The following is a 13713-nucleotide window of genomic DNA, read 5'->3' as shown; positions in this document are numbered from 1 at the left end:
GGCAAAATTACCAGCATGTCTGCCGCTTTAATTCACATGTCTCATGTCAGCTTTGTGCTGCCAGTACAATTTTCACCGTTAACAGAATGAGAAAATGGAAGAGAGTGAAAATTGAACACAAGACTAAAATTAGTCCACTACATGTCAATCTTTACAGCCTAATATGACGAACAGGTCTGGGTGACAGTAAGGAGAAGTGAATGGAAGAGGTCTAAATTGCATGGCAGCTCAGTCAGGGGCTTGATTATCAGTAACATCCCCTATTGTGATGATGCTGCAATTGAACAGCCAGCTAAGATGTGCAGCATAGAAAGAATAAAGTACATGGTCTTGGAAAACCATTAATAGTTTTACTTTTAGGACTTCACTTTCCCTGTGGTGTGCTTTGTTCAGATGGTGCAGGGTGTGATGTTTGTTATAGCTCCTACTGTAAAAATATACATTGAGATGAATTCTGCTTCAGCACACATCTGCGCTCTATGCGCAATCTGTCTGACAGGAATGCAACAGATCATATCAGTGATTACCAGTCAAACACTTGGAACCAGTGTAAGTATAATATCTTTGTGGATATGTCATAGTATAGGATTTGTACAATAGACTAAACACTACAAAAATGGAAATTCAAGAAAGGCAAAAAAAAGTTTTGTTTCCTGGAAATAAGTCACAAAACCAGGTCCACAGAAGGATTGTGTGTCTGTTACAACCACTGACCTTGTGCAAATGAGAGAAAAACATATTTTACAATTAGCAAAGAATGTGCACAGGCAAGAATTTACTTCAAACTGCACCAGAAAGCAATTAGCACTATGTTGCAAATGTGTCTTTGCATGTTTGCAAATCAGGATATATTCGTTTATTCAGTGCAAAATAAAGCCCATTGCATGCAAATGAATCTTGTTGCAAAAAGCAGATTCCATGCACTTGGCTGGTGCAATTAAGGCATAAAAAAAGATGGAGTTAAAGTTATGTTATTATATGTATGCACACTCACTCACTCACTCTGTCTTTTTCTTCAAATTTGAGTTTATAAGGTTTGAATGATATTTAAGTCATATTTAATGATATCAACTGTGAAATACTCAGGTATATGTAAGAGATACTGAGTGAATCTAGATCTTATCTTGAGCTTAAGAAAAAAAACCCAAACTGAAATCTGAATGTAGCTGCTGCAGAACACATATCACATATGTCAGATCCGGATTGATCTGGTATAAACGTGCACAACCTCTTTTGGAGTTTGGAGACATCTATTATTTCAGCATGTGACGCTGCTGCCAGCTCTGAGCATTAAACAGAGCATGATTACTAATGGTTGTGTGAAATACCAGATACATTCATTGAGCCCATTTACGTGACCATAAAAATCTGATACATGCACTTCAGACATGTGACAAAAAACAATGGTTTAGACAGTTCAGTCCATTATCAGATTAAGTCTGTGACTCTGTGGTAGCCTCTACTATCCACTATGCTGTGGTCTGCTGAGGAGCAGGCAGCACAGAATGGGACAGAAAGAGGCTGAACAAACTGGTCAGGAGGTCCAGTTGTGTCCTTGGCTGGACTCTGGACACTGTGGAGCAGGTGGGTGACAGGAGGATATTGCCAAGCTGACATCCATCATGGACAACACTTCTCACCTACTGTTTCACACTGTGGAGGCTCTGAGCAGCTCCTTCAGAGGCAGACTGATCCACACAGTGTAGGAAGGAGGTCGTCCATCCACCGCTGTTAGACTACAACACAACGCTTTAACCCTGTCCTGGTCGTGTCTCATTTGTACTGTATTGCAATTCCACTCTGATGTAAATATGTATATAGTCGTTAGAGTTGTATTACTTATTACCATTATTATCATTATTATTCTATCTTGTTTGTCTTTTGCATGATCTTTATGCATGCACATTTTTTTCTTGCACTTTATTCTCTTGCTGCTTTCACTGTTGAATTTCCCTGTTGTGGAATCAATAAAGTCAAATTTAATCTAATCTAGGTATACACGCCTAAAGATATCAGAGAAGTCCAGGTGTGTTAATCCAGTTTCTCAAAATCAGATACCTGCTGTTATTTAATAAATCATATCAGATTAAACTGTTTACATGATTGCCTGAATAATCTGATAACTCCAGGAATTAGATCATGATTGGAGTTTTAGTTTCCGTGTAAAGTTGCTCACTGACTCCTGAACATTGTTAAAATCAAGACATGAATCAAACACTTTAACCCATAAACACCCAAACATCCACTGTTGACCAAAACCATCTACTGATCTAAACTGTTTAATACCTGTTGATCCACTAATCCTATTAATACATGTAAATAATTGGTGCAAAATGCAGTTTGTCATCTTTTCATGGTCATCAGATATGACCCATTTGGACGTTCAGAGGGTCTGTAGTGAATGTGGAAACACCGTCATCTTCTACAACATTGATTCAACAGTAAAACCCATAGAGTTGGATCAGTGACAGTAGATGGACACACTGGGGTTATGTTCAGTTAATGATACATTTGCTGAAATAGTTACTTTTGTCTGTCTTTGATAGAAAAACCATCAACTTTAATCTAAGCTTTTATGAACATCTACATCAGGGGTTACCAATCCTGGTCCTGCATGTTTTAGACATTCCCCTTTTCCAGCACACTTGACGGTCATATCAGGCTTTTGCAGAGCTTTATGATAGGCTTATCCTTTGAATCAAGTGTGTTGGAATAGAGATACATCTAAAACATGCAGGATACCAGCCCTTGAGGGCCAGGATTGGACACCCCTGATCTAACTGATCAGTAAATTAAATGTAGGAAAATGGATATTTCAATGAAAAATGCCAAATAAAGAAGATATATTACAATAAATGGTAGCAAACCAATTAAGAAAAGTTAAATATAGAGAAAAATTCATTGGGAACTGCCACAAAAGTAGCACTGGGTCTTTATGGGTTGAAGACTTGAAATCCCAGATTTAACTCTATGTGTTCATCCTACCTCCAAGAGTCATTCCAGCTTCGAAGCACTTCTTTAGCCGGCAAGACGGGCAGTTCTTTCTTCTCAGCTTGTCAATTGTGCAGTCATTTTTGCTTGCACACAGGTACTTTTGTTTGCCTACACATACAGAAACAAGAGGTTGATGATACATGGCTTCAAATGGAGATTAAAACTCACGCCCACTTTGGCTTTACCTTCTGCAGCTCTTTTGAAGAAAACCTTGCAGCTGCCACAGGTGAGAGCCCCATAATGGCATCCAGAAGCCTCATCTGAACAAATCAGGCATGTCCTCTGTGGTGGGAAGAAGAACTCCATGGGGAACATGTGCTCTCTGCCGCCTTCAAACCTGCAGCCATTACACAATATTAAACCCATGTACATTATTATTTCAAATACTGCAAATCATAGTTAGTTTGTTGTTCCTTTGTTTTACTTCTTTTGTTTTCTAACCAGCCATGCTTCAACACTTATTGGCACCCTAAAGGCAACTATATTATCTCTGTATTTGCTGGATACCTCCCTCCCAAAGTGTAACCACAAAGCAGTTTTTGTACACTCCCCAAAACAGTGCTGCCTCCCTGTGTTGTTAAAAGAAGGCAGAGTTGAGAGTGTGATGTCTTTGGATGGTGTGGGAAAGGTTTGAGCGCCGCAGCCAAAGAACTGAAGGGGGGTTTGCATACGCCCGTCTTCAGCCTTGAGCGCAGACAGATTGGAAATGCTCAGACATAACGTTACCTTAGTGACATGTTACTCAGATATCGAAGTAAAAGAGACGACTGGAGTGAAACTGGACGTCCTCCATGTAGGAGAGGTGACAAAGTGGAGACTACTGAACTTTAGATTATATAGTTAAGTAATTGTGTGAAACTGGAATTAATGAATGGAGTGTAGGCTGAAACCACAGTGAGATACTGAGTGCAGCTGGTAAAGTACAGGCGTGACTGTATAAACACTCAAATGTAACACATGTTTGTAGTATTTTTTTTCATATTCCACTGTAGTTTTTCCTATTATTTCAGATCCAGGCCAATGTGTTGCTTCTTTTTTTCTGTAACCCCATTACAACTCTGTGCTGCAGCTCAAGCCTCATATCGTAACTGTAATGGAGCAGCACTAATCTAATAAAGATTACAATAAATCTTGTTTTGGAGCAAAGACTAAAGTGCACTGCACTGTTAGAAATGTATACACGTTTCATTTGTGAATCCAGGATGGAAAATCGTCATTCTTTCTTTTGGAAAAACCCTAGTAAAAGCAAGTGTAACTTTACCACTTGAGTAAAGCCATTATTTGCTCAAACTGACTCATCAAATATAGGATCTATTTATAATACCAGTGAAAAAATTAAGCAAAAGTGGATTGTGACTATTCAGTGTTTTACTTGAGTAATGTGTGACAATTACTTCCTGTACCTTTTGGACAAGAAGTTATTGGAGTACTTCAAAGCAGAAATTTATAGATTAATACTATGTTCCACAGTACAGTGCAAATAAGGTGTCTGAGTATTTGTATGTTTATATCACATCAGATTAGTCTGTCCGTTTTTGTTTATATATGTGATATTTTTTGTTTTGGTTAAAGTTACATGCACACATAGCCTTGACATACAATGATATATGAATTGATAAGAACATTTATATGATGAGTGCAAACATTGAAATACATAAAATGACACAGATACACATTTTCACAGAGTAATAATTTAATACTATTTTAAACCACATCATCTGATTAACTGATAGGCTGACACATATTAGATCCTTTAACTAAAAATACTGAATTAAAATTTTCTGCTCCTTCACTGTCGAGCATTTTGTTTCCTGTCCCTGGAAATTCATTTCCTTCTACAAACATAAAGCAAATTTCAAATGTGAATCCAATAAAGTCAACTTCTCATTTAGCTCCTTCTAAAGCCGTAATCTAAAAATCTACCATTCAGTCTGAAGATACATTTACAAGTGTATTTGTTGAGTTTATGTGGACATGGACTTTAACTCTGGAGCACCAGCAGTTACCAAACTGATCAAAATACACGCTGGTGCCTGTGGCTCAAAGTACAGGAAACCGTAAACATAGAAGTTAATGAGTCTTTTTAATCAAACATATAAACAAAAGTCAAAGCCACTACATAAAAACTTTATGTAACTTTTTTATGATTCCCTCTGGGCCTTGGCTGATCTGATCTGATATGTTTTCTTTCCAGTCCTCCTTCCAGATTGAATGTGGAACTATTTCAATACCTTAACAAGATCATTCCTTTACTCCTGCTTTTCAGTGATGTCTTCAAGGGTCCACATCACACCTGTAAAAGTGATCATGACTATCTCCAACTTCCTCTGAAACAAAAACACTGCCTCAAACTTTCTTAAACTGTCTTCCTTAAAGAAGTGAAAATGCTAAACATAAAATGAGTATTAGACCCTAAATAGATATAATTCTTCACAGTGAAACTCAAGGATTTCAGTCAAAAAACATGAAAAACAGTGTTAAGTGACACCAGACTTTAGTGAGATGCATATTATGTGAATAGAAAATGTGAAACTACACCTGCTTTGTCTTTTGACCTGTCCTTCTTCTGCAAAATTTTCACTTAAGGTTTACGACAATGAGATTATTCAGTCACAACAGCTGTGAACAGACCTGAGCTCATTCATTATAAATGCTCACATACACATGAGTCTAAAGTGGCCGTTTGAGTGGAAAAGTAAACTGAACAAGGTTGGACGGTTTGAGAGTGTCTGGATATAAATGATTACTAAACCACTACAGAAGCAACTAAATGAAAGCTGAACGTGATCACAGCTGACGGTGAAACTGTTTGGAATTTTCTCAGTGTGCCATACTAAATACAAGAAATACACGGGCCCAGTTAAATATCTACATTTACTATTTTATTTTTTGAGCCACCTAAAAGCAAAAGGTTTATGTTTAACTTTATAATCCTCCCAATTCCTGAGGAAGCACACTGATGCTGCCACTTTGTGTATCGTGTTTCAATGTGTTTAAAATATCAACGGAAGAAATGAAAAACAAACCTAAGACAGCTGAATACTGGGAAAAAGTATACGGGGCAAACTGGGCATATTTGGACATGCAAACATAAACAGGCATCCTTGTGGACAGCTTTGTACACTGAAAGTCAAATATATGACTGAGAAATTTCCAAAAAGACATGCTCAGGGTTTTTACTCGGCACATATTTCCAGTGGGTTCATTGGAAAAAGCTCCAGGACTTGAGGTATCAGGCAACAAAGAAGTAGGAATTCTCAACTCTTCAGGGTTCATGCACCTGGAGGGGTGTCCTGCTCCAAAATGATTTTTAAAAAAAAGCTAAACTGCATAGTTTTGTTATCTATTTCACTAAAAATCTGTCATAAACATCTATCACACTCCTTGTTCTTATCTTAAATCTTCAAATAAAGTAAATGTCCATACAAGACATGAAACAGGATTGTAATTTTGCCTTCAGGCTTGGTTTTTTAATGCAAAGCAGATGCACCACAAAGCAGGATGGGCTGACCGCGCTGCTATTCGCAACAGTGTGTTTTTCTCCACTGATTAGGGTGGATCGGATTCTCATGTAGGATGTGCAAAAGTCTATTGATTTAACAGTAAAACTTATTTCTGCTTCTGGTTCTTTGTTGACATTTGTGTTTTTTTAATAATCCACTGGCTGCACATTATTACTAAAGGTCATAAGAACTATTATCCAGACAGATTAGGGTTAGAAAATGCTCTCAGTTATTCACCTGCCAAATTAAATCACAAATGCTCCAAGGTCAGATGCCCTGACACTTCTCTCTGGTGTCGACACCAGCCTTATCACACAACATTTATCCCACATTCACAGCTTTGAGGATCCACACTAACCTGACTACTGAGTTAACAAGTGTAAGAGAATTATTATGGTATGACTGCCTCTTGAAAGAATAGAGGTTTTTTTTGTGTTTTTTTTTTTTTTTGTGTTTGTATTTTTGTGTTTGCTTTTTAATATGGACCGTGAGTCTGAAATAAAACTTATCTATCTATCTATCTATCTATCTATCTATCTATCTATCTATCTATCTATCTATCTATCTATCTATCTATCTATCTATCTATCTATCTATGAATAAAACTTTGCACATCTGCACCACACAGTATATTAAACGGCATTATTAAAATGTGTGACTTTTTATTTTTCCAAAAGCCATTATTATTATTATTATTATTATTATTATTATTATTATTATTATTATTATTATTATTTTAATGACACTTCTTTCATCAACTGCATTCAGAACTTAAGTCAGCATTTCAATAAAATCAAACATTATCCATGAATGTTCAAATGTAAGAACAGCTGAAATCTGTAATGTTTTAGGTTCATGGATTACTTTATAAAAGCAGCGTTGATAATGAGAAATGATTTAAAAAGAGGGAAAGTTATTAGAACAAAATGTCTCCAAAATCTGATGAAAATATGACTTTTGTTTGTACGTTTATCTGTTTGGTGCAATCTAGTGAACTTGTAAGTCAAATGATTTCCTCTTTATAACTGATCTAAATAAATCAGAAAACTAATCAGAGTAAATTGTGTTAGAAAATGTCTTCTTTTAGTCTTATAATAAATCATTTATCTAATGCTAGAGTAAGGATAAAACACAGATGACAATGAGTGCTTAAATCTTGCTTGGGTCTATATTTTTTGCTAAACGTGTGTGGAGTATTAATGAAATATATGGCCATAAACCTGTGATTCATGTGGTCTTCCACACAAATCACTGCTTTTAATCTCCTATTTTTCTTTTGTGGTACGAAGAACTGGCAATGCTGATGTTTTGAGTCACATAAAGGTCAGACTGATGTCAGATGCAGCACAGTGAGATGGTGTCTTTCTATGTGAAAATCACCGAATCCTCTTTTTATGTTATTCACATGTGTTGAATGTCCTTTTTATATCTTACCTGGTGTCATTGTAAGGCACCTCCAGCCACTCTCCCACCTCTGTCTTCATGTAGTTGTTACTGGGATAGGGCGGCCTCAGCATCCCTCCTGAGTACCACTGCTCCGGACGCACCACGCTCCTCTCATACGGATTACAGATGAAGGCTGTGTTTGCTGCTGTGATTTGTGAATTCATGCATTGCCTCGAAGCCCAGACCTGAGAGTTGCCCTTGTCGTTGTAGTTGTAGTTAGTGCCCCACAGAGCCCCTGCAGAGTCCCCACTCGTGTCCTCAAATTTGACTTTAATGCTGTATTGTTCCGGCTGATACGCGCCGTACTTGTTCTCCGTGGTTTCCACCTCATCCGTGGGTCTGTAGACTCGGCACGGCATCTCTGGGACCGTTTGTCCGAATCGTGCCAAGTTGTCTGGCACCGCCGGGCCATAAGGGCAGGACACGGCGGGCGCAGAGTCCAGGTGGTCCACCTCCGGCGCGCCTCGGTCCTCCGACGCGCACGCGGTGAAGTTGGGCTCGTCACCTGTTGCTCCGGTGTGTCGGAGGTCTGCAAAGGACGCCACACTTTCAGAACTCTTAAACATGTCACCCAGGTGCCTGTGTCCACGCATGGATCTGTCCGGACACCTGTAGTCGCACACGGAGGTCTGCGCTCCGGCTCCGGGACGGCTCAGAGGCACGGCGCCGAACGCGTACTCTCCACGCAGGTGCTCGTTTCCACTGCACGAGCTGAGAGCGGGCTCCGCGTCGCTGGTGTCGCCGGCCTCCATGGTCAGTCCCAGAGACACGGACACAGCATTACACAACTCCCTGGCTGTCTCTGAGATTGTGGCGCAGGCGGAAAAAGAGCGGCTGTCGCCCACTCTGCGCTCTGCGGGTAATGCGTCCTCCGGAGGCGCAACAGCTGTTTGACAACACTGCTCCTCCATGCCACACACTTGCGGGTGAATCTGTCCGTATGAGAATAAGTTTGCATTGTCCGACTCTTTGGACCTTCCAGTGTCGTTTCCTCTTGACTTAATGCTGAAAAGGATCCGACTTTCCTCAGTTTTTAGCGCCATGCTGGGAGCGCGTCCACCGCAGACTGCCTTTATTTCCTCCCTCCTGGACTAACTTGAACTCACGCAACTGTCCGTGAGTTTGGCCGATCTCCCAGACTGTGCTTACTTTGACAGTAGACCGAACTTTATGGGACGAAAGTCCCACTGGTCCCTGTAGTTGTTGCTGCTGCTCAGCCCAACTCTCACGTTGAGTAAAATGTTTTGGTAAAGGTCCTGCAGGGCTGCAGGAGTCACAAACTCCTCCTAAACTGACATCTGCTCTGGCAGGGCGGCCAGTCTGGAGTCAAAGGAAGAAAGGACATGCGTGTGTCAAACATACAGCACTTTACAAATCTGAAATCTATCAAAACTGAGAAATGAATGAGAAACACATCTTCCTCCTTTTTGAGCCCTGGTTATTGTGGGGTGTCTGTCAAACCACAGGAGTCCCACATTTAAGCTGTAGTCTGGAAGTATTCTACCTCCTTATTTATTTACTTACTGAAATAGTTTATATTGTGTTAGGCCCTGTGGTATTACAAATAATTATTCGCCCACATAGTTTTTTTTATTTTATTTTATTTTGTTTTGTTTAAATCTAGCCTACCTCTTTTTTTGTTTTTAATTGTTTTTTTTGTTTGTTTGTTTTTTTGTTTTTTAGCCTATTTAGTTTTTATTTCTACAGCGTATTTATTAAGGGTATACACACAGGCATGGTGCTCCATAGTTGGTATGTTGAGAGGATTTTACAACATTTTAATAAAATAGAAATAGAATAAATACCTAAGTGCAGATGTTTCTCCTTGTAACCTAAAAAGCTAGAGATGAACTTGCAAATAATTGGATTTGTTCATGTGTAAGTAATTCAAGGTTATGTATTTTCAATATAAAGGTCTGCATTTAGCTTCTATAAGCATTTTTTTTTTCCAGTGAACTGTAATGGCATGTTTCTATATCTTCTATTTTGTTTATTTAACTGATCAAATAGTGAGTCATAGTGGGGGTAAGTAAGCCAAGGTTTTTCAGCAGAGATGCTTCCAAAACCATTAATGTGTAACACTTTTTCCTTTGAAGAAAAATAAATGTTGACCCCCACTACAAGAAAAGCACACAAAAGGCATGAATGAAAGTACTGCGGAGATTATGAAGCATTGATATGATCTACTTTATTAATTAATTAATTTTTTAAAAATTATTATTTATTTATTTTTGGGTCTGCTTCATATTACAGTTTAGGTCTTTTCAAAGTGTGTGCATTTCAACAGGCATTTAATAATAGTGTTGGGATTTTGAACAAAGTTAGTTCACACAGCAAGAAGCTTCAGACAGGAGTGGTACATGTAATGGTAAATTCTGCTTTATATACAACGTATACCTTTACAGAATCAACTAATAGACTGCAGTATTCACAGGCAAAGCTGTATGGATGTCACTATTAGAAGAAATGATTGTGTGCCTGTTAAATAAGATATTATCACAATAAAAAACCAATGATATTCAGTTGGTTTCGCTGTAATACACAGGTTCAAGAAACTTTACTTCAAATCTGGAGTACCTGTTACAGTACAGATTAGTCAATCCAATAATATTTTCCTCATTTTTATTCACCATTCATTCATGGTGCATTTCATTTCTCTGTATTCCACAGTGGATGTCCGCAGTTGTCCTTGTGGGAATGAGCTCAGTCTAATCCAGTGTTATGGTTTTCATGGTTGCAGTTGTGTAACACAGTCTGTTGGATTCACTCTCCTTGGCAGACATTAAACCCAGACCTACGAACAGGGGAAATAAGAGCCACACACAGGCAGCGTGACTCATAGTTAATGTATCTGCTTCACCTCTTTGACAGTGCATCAGCTCCTTCCCAGTGACCACAACACATGACTGAATCGTGTCCATATCCTCGTAAATCACTGATACATGTAGTTTCATATTGTTGACAACACAACCTCAAAGCAGCCACTGTTAATCAAACATTTATCAGGCGTGACGTTAAAACTTCCTGCCCTGCTGCCAAATACTGTCTGAAGTCTTGATTTGTCCTCAATCTGGACAAATAAACACGCCCATTAAAAACTACTCACCACAGTTTATGATGCATAGATGAATTACATGGAGGGTTTCTGTAAATGTTATTGCTGTTGTTTGAAGTTAACTTTTGTGAATCTGTTTTCATGAATGTATTGATAATATTTACTGAAGTTTGGAAATAGATTTAAAAAATAATGTATTGTCATTTTATGTGCGCATGTGGCTTGGATACTATGAAATCAGAGGTGTTGGGCCAGTGTTTTTTTTTTCTTCCTGGAGAACAGCTGCCACAATTTGTGCAAATCAGTGAGCATTGTGTTCATTGTGTATTTAACCCATAAAGACCCTGTGTGACTTGTGTGGTAGTTCCCAAATTAATGTGTTCCTCTATTTAACCTCGCTTAAGTGATTTATCACCATATATCCATATATTATCCTCTGTATTTTGCATTTTTTTCAGTGAAAATCAGGTATTTTCCTATATTTAATTTATTAATCATGTACTTGAATCATCATGGTGACATTACATTTGAGTGTTATTGTATCAAAAACAGAGAAAACTTCAGAAAAGTGACTTTTTCAGTAAAGTATATAATTAACTGAACATAAAATCATGTATTTTCCTATATTTACTTTACTGATCATGTAGGTGTTCATTATAGCTCAGAGTAAATTCAAAGGTTTTTATGTCAGAACAGAGAAAACTGAAGAAAAACTGACTTTTTCAGAAAAATATATCACTAACTCAACATAAAACAAGTGTGTCCATCCACTGTCATTGATCCAACTGTGTGGGTTTTACTAATGAATCAATGTTGTAGAAGATGGCGGTGTTTCCACGTTCACTACGGAGCCTCTGAACGTCCAAATAGGTAATATCTGATGACCATGAAAAGATGACAAACTGTATTTTACACCAATTATTTACATGTATTGATAGGATTAGTGGATCGACAGGTATTAAACATTTTAGTTCAGTAGATTCTCTTGGTCGCCAGTGGAGGTTTGGGTCTTTAGGGGTTAAAAATTTTAAAGTTTATACAATAAAAGTTTTGTCAATATAGGCTTGCTATACCTTGTTAGCTCAGATTCTCTGTAATTGAATAGTTAAGTTTATTCTACAGTATTCCTGAGCATCAAAACATAATTAATAAAAGAATCACATCTATAGTGATCAAAGCTAATAAGACTAGTGTGTTGTATTTTAGCCACATAATAAAAAAGGACATTTTCTGAAACTAAATGAGGTATCGTTCATTAACTTTAATCTTATAAGCTTTGAAACTTGGTATATCGTAAATATTTTACACCAATTATTTACATGTATTGATAGGATTAGTGGATCAACAGGTATTAAACATTTTAGATCATAGATGATTTTGGTCGATGGCGGATGTTTGGGTCTTTATGGGTTAAGCCTCAAAGTTTCAACAGAGGAAGAGGAAGAAAGCTAACTTCAGAGGGCCTCATCTGTCCCCCATTATTTTCTATGTGCTTTTAATTGCATTTAATTGATGGGCTTGTAAAGTGAATTTATATCATAGCCACCCACCGTGTTAGTGTGGGTGATTCCTATTGTAAACCTAGAATAATTATTCCAGCGGCGAAGAGTCAGTGGCTGTATTTGCAGTCCTCAGTCCATCAAGTTGAAGCTGTAGGAAGACTTTCAGACTTTCAACTGTTTTCCTGAAATTAAAAAAATAAATTAAAATCCTGTGCCCTGGTTCTTCTATGACAAATGAAGCAGATAAAAGATTTGGAGTCAATTCCAAGTGTTTAATTTGCATTTGGTAGTTATTCACTGGAATTATCAATCTGAGGTCCAAATATGTGTCAATGCAAGTAAAGGAGGTCATCATTCAGCTGAAAAACCTACAAAGAATCTATCAGAGAGAGAGAGAGCAGAAACTTTAGAAGTGGCCAAAACCAATAATTTGGTGCATTCTTAAAAAGAAAGAATCCACTGGTGAGTTCAAGTACATCAAAAAGCCTGGAAGACCACAGAAGACAACGAAACTGAATGAATAGAGATTTATTCTGTTGGTGAAGAAAAACCCTTTGACAATAACAAGTCCAAAATACACATGACGAGGTAAACGTGTCATTATGGAAGTCTATGATCAAGAAACGCCTTCGTGAATCTAAATACAGAGGGTTTATAACAAAGCGCAAACCACTGGCAACACTCAACAACAGGAAGGATGCACGTCATGTGTCCAACATGGTGGACAGTGTTCTGCCATGGACCTGTGTGGGTCACCGCTGTTTATTAGAACAGGGTGGATTCTAACGTTTTCAGGTCTATCTTCTGCTCCAAAAGTGATAGGACAACATTTCACCCTGCAGATGGATCTTGACCTGAAACATCCTGTAAAAGCAACCCAAGGGCTTTTGAAGGTCATGAAACAAGATGTTCTTCTGTGGTGGAGTCAGTCCCCTGATCTCCATCCAGCGCTTCAGTTACTGATCAAACTGAGGGCACAAAGATCCACAAACAAGCAGCGACTGAAGGTGACTGTAATAAAGACCAGGGAGGAAATTCAGTGTTTTGGTGACGTCCATGACTTCCAGAAGGATTTCCAATTACTTTTGAGCTTCTGAAACGGTTTAACCCATAAAGACCAAAACCATCTACTGATCTAAAATATTTAATACCTGTTGATCCACTCATCCTATCAATGCATGTAAATAACTGGTGTAAAATGCAGTTTGTCATC

General features: G+C 38.1%; 1 protein-coding gene across 1 annotated transcript in view; it reads right to left on the bottom strand.

The window, feature by feature from the left end:
* ar (androgen receptor) overlaps positions 1-9001 on the bottom strand; it is a 28905-nt gene extending 19904 nt beyond the window's left edge. Inside the window, exons 1-3 of the mRNA XM_030153632.1 lie at positions 7932-9001; positions 3180-3331; positions 2986-3102 (exon numbers count right to left, since the gene is read on the bottom strand). Coding sequence (XP_030009492.1) covers positions 2986-3102; positions 3180-3331; positions 7932-8986 — 1324 coding nt within the window. The 5' untranslated portion in view covers positions 8987-9001. The remainder of the gene's footprint in view (positions 1-2985; positions 3103-3179; positions 3332-7931) is intronic.
* Between the last annotated feature and the right edge of the window lie 4712 nt (positions 9002-13713).

This window comes from Sphaeramia orbicularis, chromosome 14, assembly GCF_902148855.1.
Source record: "Sphaeramia orbicularis chromosome 14, fSphaOr1.1, whole genome shotgun sequence".
Lineage (NCBI taxonomy): Eukaryota > Metazoa > Chordata > Actinopteri > Kurtiformes > Apogonidae > Sphaeramia > Sphaeramia orbicularis.
The sequence above is the reverse complement of the archived record's forward strand: the minus strand, read 5'-3'. Positions and strand labels throughout refer to the sequence as shown.